This window comes from Aspergillus fischeri, genomic scaffold (genome assembly GCF_000149645.3).
Source record: "Aspergillus fischeri NRRL 181 1099437636252 genomic scaffold, whole genome shotgun sequence".
Classification (NCBI taxonomy): Eukaryota; Fungi; Ascomycota; class Eurotiomycetes; order Eurotiales; family Aspergillaceae; genus Aspergillus; species Aspergillus fischeri.
Genome location: NW_001509768.1, coordinates 1,043,145 through 1,069,909, shown reverse-complemented (window position 1 = coordinate 1,069,909; position 26,765 = coordinate 1,043,145). Strand labels below are relative to the sequence as shown.

The 26,765-nt window shown below is 52.9% G+C and overlaps 9 protein-coding genes across 9 annotated transcripts, besides 6 other annotated features; 4 read left to right on the top strand and 5 right to left on the bottom strand.

Moving 5' to 3' along the window:
• Window positions 1–53: 53 nt before the first annotated feature.
• On the bottom strand, window positions 54–2,240 carry NFIA_065370 (putative PHD finger domain protein; the record flags this gene model as incomplete). Its single annotated transcript, XM_001263269.1, has 2 exons — window positions 54–194; window positions 255–2,240. 2 exons carry the CDS (start codon window positions 2,238–2,240, stop codon window positions 54–56), a joined length of 2,127 nt encoding a protein of 708 aa, XP_001263270.1.
• Window positions 2,241–3,060: 820 nt separating this feature from the next.
• NFIA_065360 (3'-5' exonuclease) lies at window positions 3,061–4,997 on the top strand (the record flags this gene model as incomplete). The annotated part of the gene is made up of 3 exons (XM_001263268.1): window positions 3,061–3,106; window positions 3,165–3,675; window positions 3,731–4,997. 3 exons carry the CDS (start codon window positions 3,061–3,063, stop codon window positions 4,995–4,997), a joined length of 1,824 nt encoding a protein of 607 aa, XP_001263269.1.
• A 410-nt stretch (window positions 4,998–5,407) lies between these two features.
• Window positions 5,408–5,448: a microsatellite.
• Window positions 5,409–5,448: a microsatellite.
• Window positions 5,449–5,568: 120 nt separating this feature from the next.
• NFIA_065350 (putative transcription regulator PAB1642) lies at window positions 5,569–6,393 on the top strand (the record flags this gene model as incomplete). The annotated part of the gene is made up of 1 exon (XM_001263267.1): window positions 5,569–6,393. One exon carries the CDS (start codon window positions 5,569–5,571, stop codon window positions 6,391–6,393), a length of 825 nt encoding a protein of 274 aa, XP_001263268.1.
• A 112-nt stretch (window positions 6,394–6,505) lies between these two features.
• Window positions 6,506–6,526: a microsatellite.
• A 267-nt stretch (window positions 6,527–6,793) lies between these two features.
• NFIA_065340 (putative forkhead transcription factor Fkh1/2) lies at window positions 6,794–9,148 on the bottom strand (the record flags this gene model as incomplete). The annotated part of the gene is made up of 4 exons (XM_001263266.1): window positions 6,794–6,866; window positions 6,923–7,857; window positions 7,921–8,967; window positions 9,035–9,148. 4 exons carry the CDS (start codon window positions 9,146–9,148, stop codon window positions 6,794–6,796), a joined length of 2,169 nt encoding a protein of 722 aa, XP_001263267.1.
• Window positions 9,149–9,698: 550 nt separating this feature from the next.
• Window positions 9,699–9,735: a microsatellite.
• Window positions 9,736–11,335: 1,600 nt separating this feature from the next.
• pacC (putative C2H2 transcription factor PacC) lies at window positions 11,336–13,547 on the bottom strand (the record flags this gene model as incomplete). Its single annotated transcript, XM_001263265.1, has 3 exons — window positions 11,336–12,783; window positions 12,846–13,134; window positions 13,254–13,547. The coding sequence occupies 3 exons, from the start codon at window positions 13,545–13,547 to the stop codon at window positions 11,336–11,338; spliced, it is 2,031 nt and encodes a 676-aa protein (XP_001263266.1).
• Window positions 13,548–16,110: 2,563 nt separating this feature from the next.
• On the top strand, window positions 16,111–17,136 carry NFIA_065320 (oxidoreductase, 2OG-Fe(II) oxygenase family; the record flags this gene model as incomplete). The annotated part of the gene is made up of 1 exon (XM_001263264.1): window positions 16,111–17,136. One exon carries the CDS (start codon window positions 16,111–16,113, stop codon window positions 17,134–17,136), a length of 1,026 nt encoding a protein of 341 aa, XP_001263265.1.
• A 244-nt stretch (window positions 17,137–17,380) lies between these two features.
• NFIA_065310 (putative C6 transcription factor (Mut3)) lies at window positions 17,381–20,739 on the bottom strand (the record flags this gene model as incomplete). Its single annotated transcript, XM_001263263.1, has 4 exons — window positions 17,381–18,884; window positions 18,938–19,549; window positions 19,605–20,379; window positions 20,442–20,739. 4 exons carry the CDS (start codon window positions 20,737–20,739, stop codon window positions 17,381–17,383), a joined length of 3,189 nt encoding a protein of 1,062 aa, XP_001263264.1.
• A 1,431-nt stretch (window positions 20,740–22,170) lies between these two features.
• Window positions 22,171–22,228: a microsatellite.
• Window positions 22,201–22,229: a microsatellite.
• Window positions 22,230–22,431: 202 nt separating this feature from the next.
• On the top strand, window positions 22,432–24,124 carry NFIA_065300 (sugar porter family MFS transporter; the record flags this gene model as incomplete). The annotated part of the gene is made up of 4 exons (XM_001263262.1): window positions 22,432–22,600; window positions 22,656–22,858; window positions 22,921–23,001; window positions 23,054–24,124. The coding sequence occupies 4 exons, from the start codon at window positions 22,432–22,434 to the stop codon at window positions 24,122–24,124; spliced, it is 1,524 nt and encodes a 507-aa protein (XP_001263263.1).
• A 155-nt stretch (window positions 24,125–24,279) lies between these two features.
• On the bottom strand, window positions 24,280–26,226 carry NFIA_065290 (sigma-70 region 2 family protein; the record flags this gene model as incomplete). Its single annotated transcript, XM_001263261.1, has 1 exon — window positions 24,280–26,226. One exon carries the CDS (start codon window positions 26,224–26,226, stop codon window positions 24,280–24,282), a length of 1,947 nt encoding a protein of 648 aa, XP_001263262.1.
• Window positions 26,227–26,765: the final 539 nt, after the last annotated feature.

Sequence of the window (26,765 nt, the reverse complement as noted above, 5' to 3'; positions counted from 1 at the left end):
CAAATGAGAAAATCCACCATACATGCAGTAAGCACCGCGAGGAATCGAACTTCTTATCGGCGAGAGCTCAGCCTGACAATCCCGTCGTTGCCCTTGTGGAACTTCACCCGACAGTCCGGGCAGTACCATTTGGCGGTGCGGCTGGGCACTTCGGACAAACCGACGCACTCGAGATGAAACCATTCTTTGTCGCACTATTGAATCATAATCATTAGTATGAATTGAAGAAGGTGGGACACAAGGCAGGAACTTACATCCTGGTTCTCGCAGCAGATCATCGTTCCGAAGCTGACATCTCCGCAGAGACAATACCGCGGTTCGTTGGGGTCAATCTCCTCCAACACGCCATCTTCATCTATGCGAATGTCCTCCCTCGTCGAACCATCCTTCTGTCCCTGTTCGCGTGGTCCGAACCTCTTCTTGGCAGGCTTCGCCTTGCGTCGGCCGTAGCTGACCGCTGCCCCGCCGTCCTGTCCCGAGGATACCGGACCGGGAGCGGGACGCTTTCTGCGACGGCCGCCTGCCTGAGATCCTTCCGGGACAGGAGTTTTCCTTGCAGGCGTGGCACTCTTTCGACGGAGATCTTTGCCAGGCGCAAGAGCGGCTACTTCCGCCGATGCACCAGGCGCAAGGTGCCGGGACGGAGGTCGGCTGACGGGCGGGGTCGAGGTTTTGATGTCCTTGGTTTGAGCTGCTGCTACTGTGCTGGCCGCTGATGGTACGGGTGACGCCTTTTGACTCTCGATGTTCAATGCGTGATCAACGGCCTCGTCGACCACTGCCGCATCTTCCTCCACAGGTGTCTTGCTCATTTTACGGCGCTTTGCTGAGCTTCGTAGAGAACCACGAGTTTCGGAGTCCACTGGAGGAGCGGGTGCAGCTTCCGCGGCTACACTTTCATCCATCTTTCTCTTTTTCGAGGCCCTGCTTGGCTTCCGAGCGGCCAAGGATGACTCCAACTGAGATTGGTCGGGAACTGCTGCGTCTGTAGTTCCAGACTCGGCAAGACGCTTGGCCTCGGCCGCTGCGGCGGCTGCCGCTGCCGCTTGCTCCCTGGCCATGTTTTCCCGCTTAAGTTTCTTCGCCTCGTTGAGCTTCATTCCACGATTGCTCAACTTGGTCTCCACTACACCCTCGATGCCGTTCGCATCGCTGAGCCGCGTCAACATTCCTGGGACATAATTGTTCATGATATCGTCGCAGTCAAGAAACTCGGTGCCATTGGCTTCTGCTTCCGCTTTGGCTTGCCGGTAGGCATCCCACCCTCGCCCGCGGAGAGCGAGTTCGCGGTGAATCATGACCTCACTAGGTTGCCAGACAGCGTTCTTCTTCATCTTCTTGCGCAGTTTCGTCATCTCCCATTCAGTCAAGCGCAGCCACGGCAAATCTTCACTGCCAGGTTTGGCATCCTCCGGTGGGGGCTTGAGCATTGCCAGAGCATTGCTGGTCGACATCGCAGCGCCATGGCCATGGCCATGACCGTTCGTAAGTGGAGCAGAGGTCCGTGATCGACGAGTCTGTTTCTCCTTCTTGCCTTTGGCGACCGCAAGCTCCTCAGGCGCAGCACTGCGAGTCGGTTTCGTTCCAGCCTCCACATCTGAGTGCTCGGTGCTAGCGATCGGGGAGTCCGGATGAAGGCCGGCGAGATGATCCGCAGCAAGCTTTCCCCGCCGACTCCTCGACCTCTGTTCTGGTCTAGTCCCCGCATTTGCCGCGCCATCAAGCCGTAATTTTATGCGCGTTGTCGCCGGCGCAGCGGCCTCGCCCTTCTTTGAGGATCGGCCTCGCTTATTAAGCGTGGTCTGAGTCTCCGGAGGTGTAGGTTCGCGTGACTCCGGTTTCGGCAGTGCATGGAGTTTCTGCTTGATGCACTCCAGCCGGTTGAAGTGTCGATCGACAACGTCGTAGAGGCGGCACGCTTCGGCATAGGCAGACTCGCGCGCGTTGATTGCTTGGTCAAGTTGCGCCGAGATGTTTTTGCGGAGTGTCTGCGCGTCTGGGCGCTCGTGGGAGGGAAGGTCGGGGAGCTGGCCCCACATCTTGGTGAGTTCGTGAACATTCTGTGTGGCCTCGAGATAGCGCTCGTCCAAGCCACGTATGAGGGTGAGGGAACGGATCAGGTCCGCGGGGAGGTATTCGGTGTAATCTATGAAGTCGGTAACGGTGGCCTGCGCATCAGGGTCAAAGGGACCATCGAGAATGACGCCACCGTCTTCATCATTATAGTCTGCCATAACCATGGCTTCCGTCTGAAGCTAGGGAGACAACGAAGATTCGAGGAGACGGTAGCGGCAAATGCAAGCTAGACAGGGCAAGAGGTATGGTAGGGGGCTAGGTGGGTGGCACCATCCGCGCAGCCATGAAGGTAGCGATCAAGGCAGATGCATGGAATGTAGCTTCGAATCAGGCCCGAAGCGGCTTGCGATCGACAATCTCAGTGGAAAAAGATGCGCAACGGGCACAAGGACTAGAGATTGATGCGGCGTCGTTGGCCACAACTATGATGGATCACCCGCGGTCTGACAATGTTGTTGATCGGGCGTCGGTGAAATATTGTTCCGCGTCTATATTTACATTTGCGTCTCGCCGTGGCCGATTGTCAACAAACGGCCAAGCCACATCAACAAGGAAATGGAATCACTTCAATTGATTTGCTTCTATTGACCGGTAGTGTCTGATATGGTCTTAGCCAACAGGATTGGTGTCGCATGGTAGATGGAGGCATTGGTTCCTGTGAATAATAACGTCTCTCAGGATATATATCCATGACCATGATGGTTAATGAAGAGGTAGGATCCAACTTTCCAAGTCAAGTTATACCTCGACCTTAATAGACCATGGTTCCATTGTGGAGGTTGGGATTCGGATAGAATAACAGAATAATAGCAGAAAGGAAATGAAACCAGTGAAGCCAATGACAAGAAGATAGGTTGATAGCATGGTGGTTTCGAGACTCGTGAGAAGAGTGAAGATGATCCCCCATGATGCGATTGAGATAACAGCTGACTACAGTACACCTCATCATTCACTGATATCTGCGCAAGGAAGTAACCTAGTATCATGTGTTGGTTCGTGGTTACCAACACGGACTCGTTTGCCAGTCCTGGTAGGACAAACGCTCCTATCTTCCCAACTTTGCCCTTACACTTGCTCGTCCCTCTTAGCTATCAATACTGCTTCTTTCAGCTCTCTTGTCCCCGTCAATCGTGGCAGTCATCCGATTCAAAGTTTCGAAATGGACAGAACAGAACGCCTGAAGCTGCTCTTCAGCGAGGACGAGTCTTTGCTTCGGTTCAACACCCGCCTCAATGCCCAATCTATACCTGACCCCAAGGCAACGGAAGAAGCTTCCTCGACTGTAGTAACACAGGAAGAAGTACAGCCGGAAAAGGACGACAAAGACTCGGAATCCAATACCAAAGCAGAGGAAAACGCCGAAGGGCTCGACAAGAGCATTGTCCAAGAGACGGACCAGTGCAACGCATCCACTCAGACACCAGACACTAAATATTTGAGCCATGAGCAAGAGGAGCCGTCAACACCACTGGATGGGTTCTTCTGTCCCCTTATGGCTATATCTAAATATCCCTACAAGTTTGTCCGCAAAGAACTGTCACAGACGGTAGCCAGCCGATTTTTCAACGGAGGGAAGTTTTGGCAGAGAGTCTGGGATCTGTGAGTTACCTGGCTTACACTCTTATAGCTGTCTACTGATGAAGAAATGTCACAGATACTATGTCCACGTCTCTCCTCAGCTCAGGCCACGTCCACTGTTGCTCGTGCCTGCTGCTCAAGTCCGGAAGTTCATACAGGAGATCAACTGTGAGCTTGAAGTTACGCTGTCAATTCCGGAGGAAAGTGAAATGGGAATGCTCTTGGACTTCAACCTGGAGGGAGTCCCTCAACCGACGTTCGTCGGCCAGTGTACAAGCCGGGAGATGAAAGACGAACTGGAAGCGACCATCCCTCTGCGCACCAACTATGAGCCTCCTACCGAGATGGATGAATCGCGTCTCGCGTACGAGCAAATGATTGAACATGGAATAGATGCGTCGAAAAGCAAGAGTAGGAGCAAAGCATCCAAGGCGAAGAAACAGCAGATCCGGCTTCAGGCTGAAATAGAATTGGTACAAGCTCTGAAGAAAATGCGTTGCTACCTTGCTCTACAACCCTACCACTCCCTAGATCTTCCGGAACTCATTGACGAACGATCCTGGGAAGAGAAGCGAAATGATGACTGCAGTATGGCGCAAAGTCTTGACGATACAAGTGACACTGGGATCCCTCGCCTCGATCTGAATAATCCAGCGATGTTTCCATTCTGGAAAGAGCCGATTTTTATCAGTGTTGACGTCGAATGTAATGAGCGTTGCCTTGCACAGGTCACGGAAGTGGGCATTTCAACTCTGGACACCGTTGATCTCGTTGGCATTCCTCCCGGCGGGAACGCAGAGAATTGGACCTCCAGAATTCGCTCCCGTCACCTGCGAGTCCGAGAATATGGCCACATTGTTAACTGCCAATACGTGACAGGATGCCCGGGAAGTTTTGAATTTGGGGAGAGCGAATGGGTGTCCAAAGGGAAGCTGGCCGATGTGGTTCAGGCCTGCTTCCAACCTCCCTACTCATTCGGTATGGAAGACACAGACGGTGTCCAGCTCGACAGTGGCCCAGAGCACATGCACCAGAAACGCAACCTGATCCTCGTGGGTCATAACACCTCAATGGACGTCAAGTATCTGGCGGGTCTGGGCATCCCGGTCTTTGAAGATGTCACGACCGCCTTCGTGGAGCGCATCGACACTGCCGAATTGTACCGTATTATCCGAAGTGAGTTAAACCAGCGCTCGCTGGCCAGCATTCTCGGCGAACTGGGAATCATCGGATGGAACCTGCACAATGCTGGGAACGATGCTCGCTATACGCTTGAAGCGCTGGTTCGCATGATCTGTCGTGATACAGGCGAGGCTAGCGTTGCTGCTTCAACGGTGGAATAGATTCCTGCTGGCCAGGTAATCTCTGCTCTATGCAGTCATGATTATGTTATTGTGCCCCTTGTACCGTCGTTGCTATCAGCGCAATGACCCTATGTCACAGTTTCTATTAGTTACCGATGTTATACGAGTAGAAACAGAGACATACTAGCAATTATCAAGCTGGACCCTACCTCTTACTGGAAAGAGTCATGCATAACATGACGTGTACAATCGTCAACCCTATAGATCAGCCTTGACAACTCGACAACTTTAGACACCATCTCGTCCACTAAGAAGGTCCATAGCTTTTCTCTGTACTGTCTAGCATTAAGCTTATTCATATAGATATTGTTATTAAGATGCATTGTCTGCATTGTTCCTGACTAGTTGACTTACTAGGATAGTTGCCGACTGCCGACTGACGTCAAACTGATAATAATAATGATACTGATACTGATAATGATAATGATAAGCTCCAGCCCACCCATTTGCCCCTCCTGACCCCTCAAACCAAAAACACCCACAAAACCCGAATTCCATCAACCTCAACACCTTACTTCCTATCGACAAGAAGACAAGCCAACAAGAAAAAATGACCACCCCACTAACAGTCCACCTCCTCAACATCTCCACCTGCCCCCTCTCCAACGCAACCACCCACCCCTTCCTCCAACAAGCCGGCCGCGGGCAGATCCCCAAACCGCTTCTCTCGCAATGGCTCTCCCAAGACCGTCTCTACGCACAGTCCTACATCCGCTTCATCGGCCTGCTACTGTCCAAGATCCGCCTCCCACCGCATAATCCGGACAGCTCGAAGCCTCGCACCTCGACGGCGGAGCACCGCGCCATGGAGGTCCTCATCGACGCGCTGGTGAATATCCGCACGGAGCTGCAGTTCTTCGAGGACACGGCGGATGAGTACGGGCTGGATTTGACAGCGTTGCCGGTCGCCATGGAAGACGAGGAGCGGGAGCGGGGCGAGTGCGTGCGCGGCGAGCATAAGGCCGAGGAGTCGTACTTTGGTCCGAATCGGATCACGCAGGCGTATATCGATATGTTTATGTCGGCGGGGAGTGCGGCGACGAGCCTGCTGGAGGGGATGGTTGTGCTGTGGGCGACGGAGGCGTGTTATCTGCAAGCGTGGCGGTTTGCGGCGTCGTGTGGGGCGTCGAGGAAATCGACGGCGGGCCCGGAGCAGGACGCCGATGGGGGTGCGCTGCGGACGCGGTTCATACCGAACTGGACCAGTCCCGAGTTTGAGGCGTTTGTGCGGCGCATTGGGGATGTGGTGGATGAGCTGGCTGGGCAGATCAAGGGGGCCGAGGAGCGTGAGAATCTGATGGGTCGCTGTGTGCAGTGGTGGCGGCAGGTGGTGTGGTTGGAGGAGAGATTCTGGCCGGTTGTCAAGGTAGACTAGGTTCGGGTCTGTAGGGATAATTGAAAAAAGATAAAAGCAAATATCATTACAGTTCGTCCTAATCATCGCGTCGTCCAGAGACCAGAACCCCCCAGTACTCCATACATGACATAGCAAGCAAGCAAGCAAGCAACCCAACGCCAGTCCTTTCGTTCCTGTTGTAAATGCATCAATCCATCCCTCTGCAAACCCCAGGCTTCTATCCCGTGGACATATAAAGAAAGACTCCGGACGGCCGGATGTGCTGCCAGAGCCCGACGCGGAAGAAAGCAAAGCAGAAAACGAACACACAGCAAATGTATCAGTTTGCAACATGTCAGACTTTTGAACCAGCAAATCTTAGTCGAATACAATCGGTATAGGTGTACATAGAATACATAGTCATGCATTAGCGAGCGGATCAAGAGGTCGCTGCACTCGCGCGAGCGGCATTGCTCAGTTGCCGATGATATGATCCAATCGGCTGGAAACCTCTGTATAGACACCATCAGCACCGGCCATTCATCAAATCAAAAGCAGGGGAACAAACCTGGCGAGATCAAATCCTCCTTCTTCGTCATCGTCATCCGCATCCGGCCCCGCCGGCGCCATCGGTCGCTCCGACTTGACCGTCCCGTTGACTCCTGGCCTTGCTTCCCCGAGATCTCCCGGGTCGGTTCGCAGCGGTGGAAGCGTCCGTCCGTGTCCGAGACCGTTCGATGTCCCCGGCTTACTGGGACTGACCAGGTTCGGCGGTGGCGGACTACTGCTTGGGAAATTACCGATGCCATCCCCGACTTCGCCCTTGAGCGGACTCATGTCGGGCACCGGTCGCGCTGGTGTGCTACCAATGTCCGCGAATTTCCAGAATTGCGCGGGCGAGCTCATCGGCATGAACTTGGACGGGACTTGGGCTGTGCTAGGAGGCGGAAGTCGAGGCTGCTGCCGTTGCGGGGCCGGCGTAATCATCGACGACGGACCATCGTCGTAGTACGATGACGAGAGAACGGGCGGCGAGTTCACCACATTGTCAGAGAGTCCATAGGCACGAGTCAATGCGCTGCCGGCCCCGTGATTCTTGGTGGCAGAACGTGTAGGCAACGGGGAAGGCTCCTCGTAATCCCGAGCATTGGTGTTGCGCAGAGGATGGTCGACACCACGAGCGACCCGCGAGCCCCGTTCGGGCGTGTAGGCCTCCACGGGTGCTACGGGGAACGAGCTAAATCCTGGGGAGGACACTGCCGGCGATTTCTTGCCATTGAAGACGTTTTCGGAGCGGTTGTTAGCACTCCGCGACACCGGCTCTTTCGTGGCAGGCGACGACGGGGCGGAAGATTGAGTAGTTCCCTTTCGGAGCTGCTTCTTCCAGTATTCTTCGCGGTACTCCGCGGCAATCTGCCACTTCATTCCCTTTCCTGGCTCGTCTGTACGCCGAGGGACTTTTTGGAACGCCTTGTTCAGCGATAGATTGTGACGGATGGAGTTCTGAAGTTTGTCAGTTGTCAGTTGCGGGCAGCGACGGTGAAAAGAACAATGAAGACGACCTACCTGCCATCCGCTCTGAGAATGCCGGTAAAAGGCGTATTTGTCCATGATCCAATTGTAGATGCTGTTCAGAGTAAGCTTCTCCTCCTCGCTGGAGAAGATCGCCTGCGCAATCAGAGTGGCGTAGCTATATGGCGGTTTCAGATCCTTCGCCGAGTCCTTGCTGTAGTCAATCTCCTCCGTACTTTCCATCATCATCCCGCGGTTATAGAGCGGCGACTGTTTGGCAGTGCGCGGACCGACGGTGTCTGGCGAGCGCGGCGGGGGAGTCACCTGGCGTTTGAGGAACTGCGGAGCGGGGGCAAGCGATGGCTGACCGCTGGCGCCGGCTGAAGCGGTCGCTGAGGTCTGGTCGTTCATCACCGCGCTCGACTGCGACGGCTGGGGATGCGAGTGCTGGGTGGGATCCCACGACAACAATTCTTCTTCACCATTGGCGATGCGCTGCGCGCGCGCCACGAAACTGGGGTGGATATTGGCCTTGTCTCCAGGCGTGACGAACATCATCTGGGTGTTGGCGATCTCGATGATGTCGCCGCAGGAGATAATCGCATCGGTCCCGCGCTTCAGGATGACGTTGTTCAGCCGAACCCCATTGCGTCCATTGACGCGGATGTGCCAGGAAGGGGTCTCCCCGCCGTCATAGAAAATCTCCGCGTGCAAACGAGAGACAAACTTGCTCGGACCCAGGTCAACATGGACGTCGGGGAGGGCCCTTGCAGCGATCGTAACGGGACTGGACTGCTCATCCAGCTTCGGTTCGCGATCCGGTTCGCGTCCAATATTGACATGCAGTGTTTTGACGTAATAGGTCCAGTTGCGGCCGGCGATTTTCGCATATGCGCGGATACTCTGCGTGTTCTCCGTCTTCTTGTTCGAGTGGTCCCGTGCCACGCGCACTTCTTCCCGGGCGACATTCAGACAGGATATGACCAAGTCCACCAGGTCCTGGTTGGCGGACAGTTCATTTTCAGGGGACGAGTCGTCGGCCTCATCGGCGGATTCTTGCGCTTTGGCGGGACGGGAAGGAGGGGAAGGATGGTGATCAACCTGTGGGACCAGAGTCAGCAAACAAACTCATCCCGATCGCAAAAAAAGAGCCTAACGGGTCACTGACCTTGCGCTTCTTATTCGAAGGCCGAGATGGCGACGAGTCCGGAGCCTCCGCGTCTGACGTTTCCTGCAGTTGTATTTCCTTGCGCCGCGCGCGGCGCCGATTCGATAGAGGCATTTCTTCTCGATATTGTTTGTTGATTTGTTGTGGTGTTGTAGACTAAGCCGATGTAAACAAATACGTTTCACAAGGTTGACCGACTATCAACCACGAGAAATAGGCGTACTTTGTTTTCGATGATCTCTAGCAACGGCGTATGATGCAGTTTGGGAAGGACGAAAGCAGAGTCGGATAGACGGAAGCAGAGAAGCAAAAACAGAGAGGCGACCAAACGAACAGAAGGGAAAAACCTAAGCCGGGAAAATCCCTGTGTTCGTCGCAAACTCGGATGAACTGCGTGAGAGGAAAAGAACCCAAGGAACTGATGACGGGTTTGCCACCGCGCAGAGAAAGCGACGCGATCTGTGAGTGGCTGGTGGGAGGGGTGGGAAGCCAGCCACTTAGTCGGAGGTAAAAAAAAAATATAGACGTGCGTTAAGTAAGGCTTATTATTGCCTTGAAAGGATAGGTTGAAGTTGGACAAAAAGGGGGTTTGATTAGACAAGGGTTTGTGTCCAATGTTAGGGCCATGAAAAGAAAGGCGTAGGAGGATAGAGGATGGAAAAAAGATGAGGGTGGTGATGATGATGAGATTGATGATGATGTTACTCGTGGTTGATGGCGCAGTGACGATAACGCGCCGATGGTGTTTGGGGCGTGACCTCTTCCGCGTGGGGAAAAAGAATTTCAACTATATCATGATTCACCTAGATACAAACATAGGATGAACTTGTTGATCCTGTAGAACAAGTAGATAGAGATCAAAATATTTTGATACCGAAGGATTCCTCCAGTTTTAAAGATACTACTCGCATCCAGTCAATACTACCATGCCCCATCAATGGATCCTCCCCAGCCGCCGTAAACAGAAGCGAGGGTGGAGCACGACGAAGGAATGGAGGAAACATGGAAAGTCAATGTCCTGTTTGTTGCTTGTTTGAGAGAAAATCTATCCCAATCTATCCAGACAAGCCGAAGACCACCCTCGAACATCCAGTTGGCTGTAGGAAGAGTTGACGAAGAGACGAACTACTCAAGTTAGTGAAATAAGGTATTAACCGTACCGATTATCAGCAAGACATCCCTCGTGCTCATGCTGATCACCCACTTATCGATAATCACATCGAATCACAAACAGACAACCCTCATCATCTCATGAGTGCCGACTTTACTGAACAAAGCAAAGAATCAAAATGAATCAACCTGGTCGTCAACATGATCGCCTATCGTCGACAGTTCACCAGAGATTACTCTGAGTAGACTGGGAAATCAATCCAATGGAACATTACCGGATCAGGCAAAGGCCAAGCGCAATCGAAGCCTGGAACGTTCCGGAGAAACCATCATTACTTACAATTTGTAAACACACGAGGAACAAGAAGCCAGTGAGAGCCATCAATTGTCCGTTTCTGTCAAAGTAGTATACTTCCTTATGGTATGCTTATTTTCCATCTCCCAGATCAGCCTAGTTAGTTCAGTCCCTGACATTAACTGAGGTAAGGTACCTGCGCACTATCGACTGTTTGCGTCACTCAGTCCGGATGTGGCTTAGCGTGGCCCGTGGGGGAGCGTCGCCTCGTGCAATGTGAAGGAGTGAACTATGACCTCAGGAGGATCGGTAGTCAGTAGCAGGACCAGTAATTGACACTGTAGCATCTTCCCCATGGTTACACTGGTTGCAAATCAGTATCTTCATTATCCTACTTTGAGCCAACTCCCTCAATGTTGCCTTGTTTTGCACTCCTACCACCAGCGTCCGCAGTGGAGATTCCATATACAGCACTGAGTCTTTGTCCTCTGGCAAAGTGTCGTCCATGCAAGCAAACAAAGAGCTGAAAACGGTTGTTGACCATTGAGAGCCAGACGAACAGGCCAATCGACTACATGCTACCTTACCGAGTACACTGTTACGTCAATAAACACAAGTCCATTGAGTTATGTTCTGGAAATGACATTTCATACACAGCACAAAGAAGAGTCCCAGCCGGCAAGAGAGAGGAACAGTTAGAGAAATGAAATATGGTAGTCACACACGAGACGAACTAGCCCAGTCCGAGAATTAAGAAAAAGACAGAAACGATAGGAAAGTCCACACCCGGTCAACTCCGTAGACAGGGAAATGAAAAGGCTGGATCGACATTGGCAAAGAAAAAAGGAAACCTTAAAGACAGGGGAATCCGGTGACGACGACAAATAACCCACGATTTAATGGTGCATCTTGGTATCTTCATCGCCATCCAATCCATGAAGTGTGGGATACATCACACCGTGGTTAGACTCAGCCTTGGCTGCGGGAGGCGCAGAAGGCGCTTCAGTAGTGATGGGTGTATGACTCGTTTCCACACCGTCCATGTGTCCATCGTGCTTGGTATCCGGAGAAGCGGCGGCCGAAGCATGGCCATCGGAGTCGGAGTCATACTCACCCCTTTCCAGACGGGATGCAATGTAGCTACGCAGATACTCCAGGAGGCGAACCTTCTCCACCCACTGCGAGTCGGCACGCTCGGCCACCTCCGTAGCTGCCTGAGCGGTGCGCAGAGCCGCCTCGGCCTCAGACGGGCTGCTCGAGTGCAGTGCAGGATCAATAAGGTTAGCCGAAATGCGCACTGGGGAATCGGAACCCGACGAACGGGCTTTGCCGGTAGGCGTGCGTTCGCCGTCCTCCTTGCCGTCGTGAGAGGTGTCCATCTGGATGGACAGACGACGCTCTTCGGGACGAGCACGTTGCAAAGTGCCTCCAGTGTACCGGCGACGATCATCATCAAAGATGCCGCTGAGGGTAGAAGGAGGAGCAGCACTCGATGCAGTGGGGTAGCCACCCGCCAGACTGTCGGCCATCGTGGCTGATGGAAGTCTGGGGTACATGCTCGAGCCACCATCATGGTGAGGCGGCGAAACACGATGAGCGGAGGAAATGGAGATTGGAGAACGACCAGAGGTGTACGACTGGGCGCTGGATGGAGGGGTTAAAGCAGGCGTGCCAGTGGGAGGCGAGTGCGTGGCAGGGTTGCTCATGGAAGAGCTAGCAGAGGTGGTGGCCAAAGTGTGGCTTGGAGGAAGCTGCGTGGGGGGAGAGTGTGTAGTGCGGTAGCTCATGCCGCCATGAACGTAATGGGCTCCAGGCTGTGCAACACCAGCAGCAGCAACATGATCGTCATTCTCGTAGATGGTATCCTGCATCTGCTGCAAGAATTGATCGATGTTGATCAGGTCGTTCTTCGTGCGGATGTTGCTCATTGGGGGGAGATGGTAGACAGGAGCACCGTGTCCACCAGGGCCGTAGCCACCACCCACGGCCACCGGCGCTGGCATGGGCTGGTATTCAGGCATAGGGCCACCGGTCAGGATAGGGAGAGACAGATTCTGAAGACCAAGAAGGCGCTGGCCAACCGCTGCGTAAGAGTGAAGATCGAACTGACGGCGTTTCAAATCGCCAAAGAACTCGTTCAGAGCGTCGTAGCCCCTCTTCTTGGATTCATACGAAGCATGGCCGTCGTGACCGTGGTTGAGAGCATAGTATACGTTTCCGTAAGAAGGATTGGACGGCTGGTGTGGGGGATGAGACGAATAGTATTGTGGAGCACCGTGGGCGTATCCTTGGCTGGGCACTGCATTCAAAGATGGCTCGAAATAATGGGCGGCAGCAGCATAGCCTGGTCAAGAAGGATCATGTCAGTTCCGAGATTGCAAAGAGAAAATCGGCATTCGTCATTACCTTTTCCAGCTCCATGAAACATCATATCCGGATTTCTGGCTCCCGGCTCGGGCGACCGCACAAGCACCGAGTCATCGGCATGGGTCTTCACGTGTTTCTTGAGATCCTGGGGACGCTTGAATGCTTTTCCACAGAATTCACATTTATGAGGCTTCAGAGGAACGTGGACACGGATGTGAGACGTGATATGGTCACGCTTAACAGTTGTGGTGCGGCAGCTTCCCCACTGGCATGTCAGGTTGAGGTTATTTGTGCTCTTTCGACCGACGTGACGCTCGCAGATGTGATCCTGGTTCTGTCAGTCTTGTTCAGGTAGCCCAGGTGTTTGTGTTGTCCGGTTGAGGGTGTTTTTGCCGAGGATGAGGCGACTGAAGAGATGAAAAGTATGAATTAATGACAAAGACTTACATAAAGTGCCTCTGGAGAAGGACATTTCTCAGAGCAACCCTGCCACAAGCAGGAAAGTTGTTCATCACTTGGAGGAGTTCCGTTCATTTGGGGAGCACTAACGGCCGCGGTCGCAGCAGCCGCGGTCGCAGTCACGGAAGCTGGAGGGGTCGAAGTAGACACAGGAGCTGGGGTTGTAGCTGCAGGCTGCGACGAAGGCTGCTCCTGCGAGATGGGTGCAGGCATAGGAGCTGCCGTTGCCGAAGGCGAAGCAGTTGTGTTGTTGTTGGTTGCGGTATCTTGGTGTTCAGACATTGTGCCAAGACTGATTTCTTGTCCCTTTTCTTGGGAGCAGCGGAGAATGAAGGGAGGATATCAACGCAAGTTAACTGCGATGAATCGTGTTTCCCAACACAAGGAGAGAAAGGGAGAAAAGTAGAAGGGTTAAAATGAGTCAGAGAATCAATTTGTCGGAGGAGCAACGGACGTCGACTGCCAGAAAATGATCGGCAAGACTCGGTGAATCGCCGCGAAAAGACAACGCAAAAGAAGCTGTAAAGTCGTGTACACACGGCACACGTAAACAAGAGCTTTCAACGAAGTGAGTAAGATAAGAAGAAAGGGAGAAAAGAGGATAAAGATGGAGGAGGGAGGGGGGTTAATGGACGGATAGAAGAGAGGAAAGTCTTGGAAGAAAGGAAGAGGAGGGAGAGGGGGGAATGCTTGGGTTCTTGTCCTGGGGCCGGACGCAAGGTAAAAAGGACAACAATTGTGGGAAAAGGAGGGGGGGGGGGGGGGGGGAAATAACAGCCCAGAAAGTCGTACGGGAGTAGACTCAGTACCTAGGAGAGCAGGAGAAGTACGATGCCCAGAAGCCCAGAAGCCGAGAAAAAAGCGCATTGCACAGCCGGGCGGAGGGACAACCCAAGACAGGGACAAGACCGGGCCAAGAGCCATGCGGGCCCAAGCCTGAGTGGCGTCGAGCCACGACGTATGACTGGCTGAGGCGAAAATTGCGGGTGGGCTGTGCTGATCGCTTAGGTTAGGCAAGTTACAGGGTACAGTGCACCCGATTGGTAACAGCCAGTGGTACTGCTCCGTCCACGCCTGTTTGGCTCTTGTATTGAGTTTCTCCGTGACCTGGAGGATAGATTGGAGGAGTTGTGTGATTCCGTCATAATGCAGATATTTTGTGAGCAAAAATCACAGCCCAGTTTGAGCATGATCTCATGGAACTTGTCGTGTCTAGGAAGAAGAAATATCTACAGAAGAAAGATCCCACAACACTGAACAAAGGTCGCTTGCCGGATGAAGCAAATAATCCGATCCGAGCAACTCACTGGCACTAAGGCATCGTCAGAACAAAACCATACCAGGTGTTACCGATAAATTACACGCTTCCGTCTACCTCCAAAAAACCCCGCATCCTTGCTAGACTCGAAGGAGCAATAATAATTCTCAAAGGTAAGATGTCCATATTATTGGTTATCATAATGACCTAGCACTCCAAAGTTAATAATAATGCAAGCGAGTCGCGATGGAAATTTATTACCCATTCTTGACAAACCGACAGGAAGACCAAGACTCCAAGAGTTCCTCTCCCAGTTGCACCACAGAACCACGGCCACTCTCTTGGCAACTCGTCTCCCGCCCCGTGGATGGGGAGTCTTGGGACTTGGAAGTTGAGGTGGCCAGTTTACGGATTATTCATCATCAAACCCTTTCTGAGACCTTATTCATCCTCTGACACATGTAAAACTGCAGAGACGCCGACAGTGGTTATCTCCATGATTAGTTTGGATTAATCCACCATTCAAGTCACCGGTGTCGGGTCTTCGTCGTGAGCACCAAATTGGGGAACGTCCGAGACAGCCCCCGGTCTTATCCGGGGTAAGATACTACTGAGAACTTGGCATGTTATTATTGACAGCAAATCAATCCTGCTCGTAATGCTACCTCAATATAATCCTAGACCTAGTCTACTCTAGGTAAGACTAGCAGTAATATACTGTACAGATGCGTCGAGGATATGGCCACATGCTCAACTACCAAGTGAGTACTTCTGATTCAGTTTTGGTCGAGCGAAAATCACTAGCATCTATCTGTCTACGGTGACTACGAGTAGTTGATTAGGTATTGGACAAGCCTGATCACATGGTATGTCTACCCTGCCATCATGCCTAAATTGTGGTGTGGTGTGTTGTGTGCATGTCAAGACTTATTGAGTCGAGACCTTTGCCCTCCGAAGGAAGGTGAGGCAGTCGTAACGAGCCTCAATGCAACAGCCTATTAATAACATCAATTTATCGCTGATCCCAGGCAACAACATATTTTCTTCTCACTCCCAAGAAACATACAGATCTCTAAGGTAGTTAGACAGACAGTATGACTTAAGTCAGACACAAGGAATCGTGTCATTAGCACTAGACCATGCATGAAGCTGTACAGGAATCCTTCAATTGTTCGATTACACATCACTTATCTGCTGTGAGCCTTGGGTCAGAGCCTCTGATGTCCTTCTTTTGTCCAGCGGTACACTGATTTCAAACAGAGGACTTGTATACTCGAGCATGATGAATATAGAATATCCAGCAGAGCGGTGAAAGAGGACGATTGGATCCACCACAGTTTACAGTCCCTTTTCCAATGCTCCGTACATCACCAGCTGTCAGATTCAACTCTCATACACGCGACGATGCCAGTCAATTGTCCATCAAAATCGGACTGAAAGACCTCAAGTCCGCACTTTTTGGATTTCTGACGTATAATCAGACTTTTTATTATCAATGGGTTGATCAGCCTTTACTTTGTTTCTTATTATCAGTCTTTTCCTACATCAGCACATAGACCTGTATATCTTCACAATTGTACATATACCATGTCAATTAAACTCTCTACCATCCTCTCCTCCCTCTTCTACCTCCTCCCTCTCTACCTCTTCGTCTTCGCCCCCCTCCTCCGCCAATTCTTCCCAGAAGAAGAATCCCCCCTCAGCCCATCCACCGCCGACTACCTCTTCCCCAACGGCGCAAACGACCAAGACGCAGACGACCTCGCCCCCTCCCAAGCCCTCAACCTCCTCGACGACACCTTCATCAGCATCGACGACGGCATCACCCCCGACTGCCCCCTCGACCCAACCTACCGCATCCACTTCCTCTCCCGCACCCCCCTAGTCATCTACATCGAAGGCTTCCTCACCACCCCGGAAGCAGACCACCTCGTCGACATCAGGTACCTTTCGCCTTCTATCCACAGTTCCACACGAGCCTCACTAACGCTTACCAAAAGCGTAGGAAAATACACCCCCAGTATAATCTACAACGGCATCACCGAGCGCGTCGACCCCTCCACGCGGCTCTCCGACCGCGCCCTGCTCGACCGCGACCCCACCGTCCGGTGTATCGAGGACCGCGCGCGCGCCTTCCAGGGGTGGCGTCCACACCTGTACATCGAGCGCATGTGGGCCCAGCGCTACAACGCCTCCGGCCACTACAGGCACCACTATGACTGGGCGGGCTCCGTCGCGCGCGGCGGCGACCGCGCCAGCACGTTCATGGTTTATCTGGATGATAACTGTACCGGCGGGGGGACGAATTTCCCGCGCTTGCGTATGCCGGTTGATAGGCGGTGGTGTCGGTTTTTGGAGTGTCATGAAGATGAAGAGACCCTGGAGGTGGGAGACGGGGACAAGGACAAAGCGCCGAAAAGAAAGGCGAGGGCCAGAGGGACGGGGGAAGGCATCACGTTCAAACCTATCAAGGGGAATGCGATTTTCTGGGAGAATCTGAGGCCCGATGGGACGGGGTATCCCGAGACATGGCATGCGGCGCTGCCCGTCACGTCGGGGACGAAGGTTGGTTTGAATATTTGGAGTTGGTACCAGCCGCCGCGGAGGAGTTGATTCAATTAATAGAGTGTATATACTGTAGACTAGTAAACTAGATCAAAGCCAGATAGATTGTATATCAGATTGAATAGAATATGTGCAATTGACATTAAACTACCCGTACTAACCTATAGACAAAGGGCACTCCGTATATACCAGTCCTGAACGCCAAACACATGACATGACCGTACACTAGTTTCTCATTATCTCGTAGAACAAAACTGAATTTTTTAGCCCGTATCATATGCTGCACGATTCTTCAACTTCCCACATTCATCCACTGAATCCAGTCGTCGTTGGCGAGTGTGTTTGGTCGGCATGGATCGCCGAAGATATCGTCCAGAGGGAGAAAACCCATGTCAATGCCCGCTCCCATTTCATTATTCTCGTTCATTCCCATGCTAAATCCCTGCGATTCAGTTGTCGTCGGTACCTGCTGCGGCCCTGACGAATCCGGGGGAATTGCCTGTGGCTGGAAGTTGTACCCTTGCCACATGAAGTTCTGGTTGGGGATCGACACCAGGTCGGGACTGTTGACCGCCTCAGTGCCGCTGCCGGGAGTCGAGCTATGCGACACGGGTGACTGAAGCCGCGCTTGGCTCATGGCCTGCTGCTTCTGCGGTGCGACACGATGCGGGAGTGTGGCATTGATGCCGGCTGAAGTTCCATTATTGAAAAGCGGGAAAGTGCCAAAGTTGTCAAACGTCGGAGTGGACACCGCGCCCATTGCTGAATCATTCGAGGTCGACGACGGTAACCCCTGCGATGACGGGTCGAATGCGAACTGGTTCGCTGACTGTAGGCCCAGTCCGTCGACGCGGAAATGGTCATCTTCCAATGTGGACATTGGTTGAGTGGGATAAGCAAAGGGATCGTCGGAAGGGAACATGATAGGCATGAGGTCCGGCAAATTTCCGGTATTGGCCAACTGCTGTGCTGAGAATTGCCCCGACGAGGGCTCTCGCGAATGCATCCCCGGCATTGGAGATGCCGTAGTCGTTACGCGAGCTTGATCGGCAATAAGGGATTCGGGCGTCGTCGTGGTGGTGTCGGTAGGGGGTTCCGGGGTTGACGGAACCCAAGTTGGGGTACTGACTTGGGTATTGACTTGGCTCTGATACATCTTACCACTGCCAAAATTATGGCTATCGTCCAAGCTCTTCGGTGTATTGCTCGCCTCGGCCTTGGACTGTCGGCTCAGTAGCTGCAGCGGGAACGTACTAGCTCTCTGCGGAGGCGCTATCTCGGGCGCAGATTGCTGACTCTTCACATTTGCAGCAGGCCGAGAGACAGCAGCCGGCGCTGGACGCTTGAGATTGACAGGCTTCACCGAGCTCTGGCGGTTTTTCAAGAGCTCAGGGAGGTTCTTGAATAGAGAATTAAGACTCTGCGAGCAGCGGTCTGCCGCCAAACTCTTCTTCGCCAGTCCGGCCAGAGTGTTCTTGCCCTCCATGGCGTCTTTCAAAACACCGTCCTTAGCCGTCGGCGAGTCGGGATTCTCGAGCACAAAGAAGATCAACGACAAGATGGCGAAATAGGTCGTGTACATGGTAAACCAGAAGGACCCATTGAGCAACCCTCGCTTGTGCATGCCAGTCGTAATATGGACAATATTTCGTGAGACGCTCACGCATGCAGCGGCGCAAGCGTATGACCGTCGGTCCACACCTCGAGCTTGTGACCCGCTAGACACATAATGCAAGAAGGGACGATACATGACAACTTGCACGTGAGCATAGCTGATGCGCAACAGTTGTCGGATACTGTGAACGCATTAGTCCCAGACAGTAGACGCAATAGAAAAAGAGGTGCTTACCGTTCTAACTGGGGAGATACCTCCGTTCCTGGACGGAGAGCCGCAGGCAGTTCCTCCATCCAGGTCTGCAAGTCGCGCTCGATTTCGCGAATCTTGGAATGACTCACCATGTAGCGCATATCCGACTTGGACGGATGCAGAGCATTCTTCACCGGATATATGTACTTTACCACCTTAAGAATGATATTGGACAGCCGAGTGTGGGCGTTGGCCCCTGCCATCAAGGGCGTATAATCCGACGGCATAGGCAAAATACCATCCTTGGTGATAAACTGCCCATCAACATCCACAGGGTACTCCTGATCGATGTCGTCATCGCTCAACATCTGGGGCAGCCCCAGCAGGGTGCTCACGTAGACGTCCATCTTCCGTACGACCCAGAAAATGCGTTTCCGCAACTCTCGCTCGATGGGGTTGAAGTCGGCGGCTACAGAGCGATGCAGGCCCAAGCGCAGAGCCGACCGGAGCGCTATCCCCACATACGAATAGCACGTACTTAGTTTGGCGGAGGATTGTAAGAACAGGACCATGAAACAAACCGCTTGTAACGAGGTCAAATCACGGCAATCGGTGATGTCCAGGAGTTGCCGGCCAGCCTTGAAATATTGAAATCTGTAACGCCGAAAATCAGTTGAGGTCGATAAGTGACTTTTTAAACCCAACTTACCCTTGACCAATAGCGCCTTCATAACCTGCAATATCCAGGGTACCAGCCCCGTCATCTGAGAACAAGCAACCAACAGACATGACAATGTACAGAAGCGGCAAGAACGAATTCTCTTCGTTTCCAAACTGCTCCGGAGGGGTATCATATATTCGATCTAGCATGGCAAAGAAGCTGGGCTCATGCACGAACCGCATAAGAGAACAGCCCTCGTATAAAGCGTGGTGGCACAGACGCTGTGCAACATCCCGGGAGGGCAGATCGTGAGTGGGGGGTAGCGAGGAATCCGACGGAGACTCGGACGTCGACTTGGGACTATCCAACATCTGAGAGAGGGCCCGTGTTCGGAACGACGGGACCGGCATGTCTGAAGCCCCAAGTTGCTTGCGCAATCGTCGCAGGAAGATGATACCGGAGGTATGTCCATGATAATCCCAATGACCCTGGTCATCCAAGTCCAGGCATCCTGAATTCTCAACCATAGACTCCAACAGCGACTCGTCACCGGCACCACCGTCCGCTGCGTCCGTTGTTGGCTCGGGAGCGGTCGACGTTTTAGGGGCGCTTGCGGTTGGCATTGGCGGCTGCGGTTTCTCCTTCTTGATGGCGCCGAGCATCTGCTCGGTCGCATGTACGTCAAACTGAGGATCGTCCAGGTTCAGGTCGGGCAGAACCACGCGGAGAAGGGCTTCGGCTTTATGCAAACGATTCTCGAGTGCCTCGACATATTGCGGAGCAGGGTTTCGTCGCCGGTTCGAGGGTTGATCATATGTACATTCTGGTGCAGTATCCAGGTCAGAAAATCTGAAGATGCATACATAGATCAGAAGGCCAAATTACCATAGCTATAGACTGTGCAATGGGTACACGGCTGTTTCCCATCGCACTTAATTTTCTTGCGACGACATTCATCGCAGGCGCGAGTCACCCGGCGCCGCTTCTGCATGGGAAGAGGCTCCTTCGGTTTCGAATCTGAAAGATGGCCATGACCGGAAGCGACATCGTGAGGATGACCAGGAAGAGCGGATGAATTCGAGTCGTCATACTTGTAAAACTGTGTATCTGATGCGGATGCGGGATCGTCCTCGTTAGAGGTCTCGGCGGGGGCGCCGGCGAACGGACTGGAATTGGCGGCCATTCTCGACGATGACGTTTGGCGCAAAGGTTCATGCAAGGGGGAGAATCAGATAGATTTGGAAGAGGAATGCAGTAACAGCCCGCGTGGCGATGCAAGACCTATCGCACACGAGGGGCAGATCGGAGGATTACCACAAGAGTCATGGAAGGCACACGGAGGAGTGTGTCTGAGTGTGAGAGAGGGAAAAGGCGAAGAGGGATGAAGTAATCTCTGCGGCTAAAGCCAATAAAGAGTCCACAATGGAACTTTGTTCTTAAGATACTGGGATTCCACACCCTTAAGGGTCGTCGTATTCCCGGCGACAGGAGCCAGACAGGCCTTAATTCCGACCGAACAGTAAGTAGTCCGACGGAAGAGGGATGAGTCAAAATCAACAAAGAAGGGCGACACACTCGGCCTGAGTGATAGGAAAAGAAACGGCAGGATTATGGATGCCCAAGAGACACTCAGGACCGTAAAAATGCTACAATAATAGTCGAATAAAAGACGGCGATCCCCAAGTTTAGTCGGCGTCCCACTTGTGGTCTTTTTTTCCCTTCTGACTGCTTATGTTTCCGTGGTTGGTTAGTGCTTCCGCTTTCAATAGAGCATGGAAAATGGCGCAAAAAGGATGAGCATAAGAGATGACAAACCAACAGGGATGATGTTGGATAGAGAATACGGCAATGCCGGAACTCAACAAGTATTTTGCGCAGTATAGAGCTGTAGATAGATCGAAGGTACTGGGACAAGGGTCGGAAAAGTATTCACGCACCTTTGGGCGCACAAACTGGATCAACCAGGGAATTTCAAGACTGGGATGAAGTGATTGGGCCAGAACCAGTCTAGAGAAAAGAAGAATGAGAGCGATAGATGACGAGACGGAAGTGAGAACGACAGAGTGAGATGGATTTGGATGATTATCTCCCTGATCAGCGACGTAACAGGGCTGATCTCACGGACAAGACACCAAAGGTTTTGGCTAAGACCAGTAGTGTAAGCATCGAATGTTCGAAGAAGCCTCGGTAGATAAATTGCGATGAAACGAGATACCGAATCTTCTGAGAGAGAAAAATCTGTGACGCCTTTAGAGAATCTGATAAGCTAGAAGCCGTGAACAGAAAGACTGGAGGGTCCACTGTTCCAGAGATCTAGAGACGGGTCTAAATCACCCACTACTCTGCGGATACATACTGAGTCTGCTGACTTACTGTAGGTAGTTACGTTAACTAACTAGTTACCTCTCTAAGGATTATTAATAAGAGAGCTGTTCTATTCTCCTAAGTAACAATAGAAAGCATGCCGATAGGGCGCTATGTGATATGAATAATCCTAGTATGAATGCACTAGAATGTACTCTATACCATACAGTATCTGTCATGCCGACTCTCAAACTGCTGCTTATTATTCTGTTGTCTTATAAGAACTATCTTGTGCTTAGAGAAGGTTTATAATCCTAGTCCTAATCCTAATTCTAATTCTAATCATAATCATAATCATAATCATAATCAAGAGGAATTAAACTTTGAATAGTCGCCACTTGAGCCAACTATACATACTTTCTGATCCCTCAGTCTTGATTATGACTGACCCCAGCGAAAGACTGTACACAATCCCCCTAGCCAGCTAGACAAGGGGAAGAAATATCTCAACGACTCGAATGGTTCATAACAGACAATGATCTCTGAAATTTGCTGTTCAGTTTAATCTACCATGACCTTTTTACTTGTCACTCTCTGTTGTATCTTGGCCACTCTAGGATCCTTTCTCTTTGGCTACGATTCGGGGGTGATTGGGTCAACACTCGAACAAGAGGCCTTTCTGCAGCATTTCAATCACCCTTCTGATGCAGCCACTGGAGGCATTGTCTCTTCCTATAATGGTGTTTCATCCCCGTTACTGCTTTTTGGATGAGTTCTAGATCTAACATGCCACAGGAGGAGCCATTCTGGGGTCCATAGCGGTCCCCTACATCTGCGACCCCTTTGGCCGCCGCCCAGTCATGTTTGTAGGCGCTCTCCTGGCCGCTCTGGGGGCTGCTCTCCAGGCTGGAGCTATGCACATTGCCATGTTGATTGTTGGCCGTTTGATAGCTGGCTTTTCCATTGGCCTGATGTCGACCACGATTCCGATCTACTGTGTGAGCGCTGTCCAACAACCATCCTACACACTCGACATGCTCTTTCTGCTAACTGACCCCAGAGCGAGGTTTCTCCCGCACATATTCGTGGCTTTCTTGGTGCGATGCAGCAGTGGATGCTTGGGCTGGGTGTGGTCGTCGCAGTATGTCCGTCTGACTATCATCTTCCGAACAATTGATCGCTGACTGCTGTAGCAATGGGTCGGATATGGCTGCTCTCTGCATACGGGCGCTTTTTCCTGGCGGTTCCCTCTAGCCATGCAAGCCGCCCCCGCCGTCATCCTCGGCGCTGGGGTCTGGTTTCTCCCAGAGTCGCCACGATGGCTGATTGAAAAAGGCCACAAGGACGCCGGCAAAGCCGTGCTCAGCCGGCTGCATCTCAACCACACCCGCACCAACACCGACCTCGTCGAGTCCGAGTTCACCCAGATCTGCGAGAGCATCGCCTCCGACTCCCGCACCGTCGTCTCCTCTTGGCGCCAGCTGCTGCTCTCGTCGCCCACCTTGCGCCACCGCGTGCTCCTCGCCTGCGGCATCCAGGCCTTCACCCAGTGCTCCGGCACAAATGTCATCCAGGTCTACAGCCCACGCATCTACCGCTCGCTCGGCCTCCCCACCTCCACCACGCTCATGATCACCGGCATCTGGGGCGCCCTCGCCCAGTTCTGGAACACCGTGTTCCTGCTCTTCATCGACCGCGTCGGCCGCCGCAAGCTCCTCATCCCCTCGCTCCTCGGCATGGGCGCCGCCCTCTGCGTCGAAGCCACCCTCGCCCGCTACTACGGCAACTTCGCCCCGGACGCGGACTCCTCGGTCCCTTCCTCTCCCGCAGCCCTCCGCGCCGCCATCGCCATGTTCTTCGTCTTCTCGCTCTTCTTTACCTCTCTCGGCCTCATCTCCTGGCTGTACCCCGCCGAGATCTTCCCCACGGCCATCCGCGCCCGCGGTTCGTCCATCGCGACCGCCACGAACTGGAGCCTCAATCTCCTTTTCGCGCAGTGCTCGCCCATTGCGCTGACTACGTTGCAGTACAGGTACTTTTACTGCTTTGTTGCGTTCAACTGGGCGGCCGCGCTGATTGTCTGGGCGTGCTACCCGGAGACAGCGGGCAAGTCCCTCGAGGAGGTGGGCGAAGTGTTTACTACCGGTACCAGGGCTCAGCAGCGTCGTAGGGCCCGGTCGTTTGGGTTGGATCCGCGGGAGGATGGCAAGGCGGATGTTACGTTGCAGGTTACGCAGGGGAAGGAGTTTACAATGGGGATATAAAGATTAGGTGTAGTGTTTGAAGATAAAAATTATAACTGAATAGAGAGAATATATTTAGACATCACCAACGACGCCGTAGTCACATGCCGTATCCTGTTTGTACAAAACCCCGAATGTGAATTATTTATCTATAAACTGGGACGAGACGTGGATGATCACCTCAACGCAGGCATAACATAACTCGTAAGCGGCGCACTGAGGATCTCCTGCCGGAGGGACCCCTCCCACCCGGCAACCGAGCCCTCCCACACCTGCAGCGTCAAGCACCCCAGCAGAAAGTCACTGACGCGCATCCACGTCTCGTAGCCCAGGCGCTTCGCGACCTTGAGCATCCGTCCGGCGAACCAAGGCCGGCGGTACGGCGTCCGAGCAGTGGGCGAGTACTGCGTGAAATCAGGCGCGGCAGGCTCGAGCTCATCCAGCAGGAAGACAGAGGGGAGGTCGGGACTGGTGCTGGGTGTGGCCATCCCGTCGTTGCACTCCAGCATGATCTGCAGCAGGGCCTCGACTGAGCCGCTCATGTTGACCTCGCTTTCGAGCACGGCCTGCTCGAGCGTGCGCAGGAAGGTCTCGCTGTGGGCGATGGATGAGCGATAGTCCCATAGACCGGCGTTGAACATGATCAGCGCGACGAGGCGGGCGACGAATTGTTTGCGGTTGCCTGAGGCGGTGAATCGGACGCCTGGCGGGGCGGCGAGAATTTGGTAAAGAAGGGAGGTGGGTTGGAAGGCAGTATGGCGCATGGGTGCGATGGCCGGGTTGGTGTGTGTTTGCTGGTGGAGGGCGAGTTGCTCGCAGCGTTTGAGGAATTCGATGAATTCGTTGCATTGGTGCTGGAGTTCATCTCTGGGGAAGAAGGGAGGGGCCGTAGAAGGGACGCCATCAAAATCGGTGGAAAGACAGGAGGAAGTTGGTAGGCAAGTTTCGGTAATATCAGGTTGTGAATGAATAGGTGGATTGGGCTCAAAGAAAAAGCTCGGCCCATGGGTTTCATAGCCCGACAGAATATAGTCCTGCCAGTTGATCAACATCCCCAGCCGGGTGTTCTCGAACGCCGCAGGCCCACCGCGCGCTCGAATCATCTCCCGAGCAGCTCGCATGTGAATCCAGCTGATCTGCTTGCGTCCGGGCCGGGGGTCAAAGTCCTCCAAACCGGCTGCACTGAGGCATGCAATGATGGCCACGTCGCTGATGTCTCCGGGGTTCGCAGCCAGATGCTCTCGGAGCATGGAGATGGCCCGGTTACGATGGACCAGAGTCATCTTCGTTTCCTCCTCGTTCCGGACCCAGGCCCATGTGTTGGCCGCGTGGACGAGAATCGTGTTCTGGAAGGCGACAGGGCCTTTCATGCCCTCGGGGACAAATACGGCCGTATACCAGTTATGAGCCTTAGCGGACCGGAAGTGGTTGCCATAAGAGCAAGCCGGCATCTCGTTAACGTAAAAGTCAAAGAGTTTGCGACCCTCCGCATCCAAATCCATAGGCAAAGTGTTGAAAGGGTCAGTTCGCGCTGCGCTGAGAATCGATTTGGGGGAGAGGGTTAGCTCGTAGGGAGTTGTTGGGGCAGAGGACAACGGTGACCGGCCGTCAGACTCGGAGTTGCTGCTCTGGTCACCAGATGCATAGAATCTGGGTAAGTCGGAGGATGAAACAGAGACGATCGTATCCGCGTTCGTCTGGCCTGCAGCTGCTGAGACATGACTCTCTCCAATTCCTGTCGATGAACCCTCCCCTAAGGAATCCTCGCGCATGGATACAACCTTCATTTGTGTATCTGTAGACGCGTCCGGGCTCTTTCTCCTCCGGCCCTTGCCAGGGTCCTTCTTCTCCTTCTCGGTGGTACTCTTTCCCGCACTCTTGTTCCTCGGTCGCCTGCGAACCTTTGGCTGTGATTCCTCTTTTTCCTTCACAGATTCGCCATTCTCATTGTCTGGCTGCGGCTCGCCACCGCGTTTTTGCCGCATATATTCTTGCATCACATGGCGTTTGACTCGGGTGAGATTGCTTCGGCTGTTGTTTGAAGCATCGATGAACGCCCACCGCATCTGCGAGGATTGTGCCGGTGGCTCATTTGCAGCTGTCTCTTCCGAAACATCGGACATAATCTATTCTGAACTTGATTACCGCGTGGTAACGCGGATAGAACCCAGGATTGAGGATTGAACTAGATAGCTCTCGTAAGCGATAAATGACGACGGCGCATCATCAATTAAACACTCTGCGCTTCTTCGGTTATGGAATATCCCAAGCAGAAGCAAAAGTACTGTCCAGCCGATCTCAGTATATGCGGGGTTCAGTGCTGGAAACAAGCGTAGCTGGGATGAGACGACACAGTGTAGATATTCTTCAGTTATACCACGATCAACTCGGTTTAATGGTCGAGAACCTTCATTGACGCCGATCTTTGAGGTTGAATATTGATGATAAGGCGGGGTGGGGTGTTAATGGCCGGGATCGCGACAGGTGGTGGTGAAGAATGTCTCCAGACTCCAAAAGACTGGAAACTAGCTGAGCAGTCCACTGGCCAAACGAAGAACACTGGGGATTTCAGAAAAACAGCGAAACCTGGATTAAAATTTATGCAGGAATTGAAAGCGCACTCGACATCAGAAAAGCGACAAGTGGACGATCAGCGCATGAA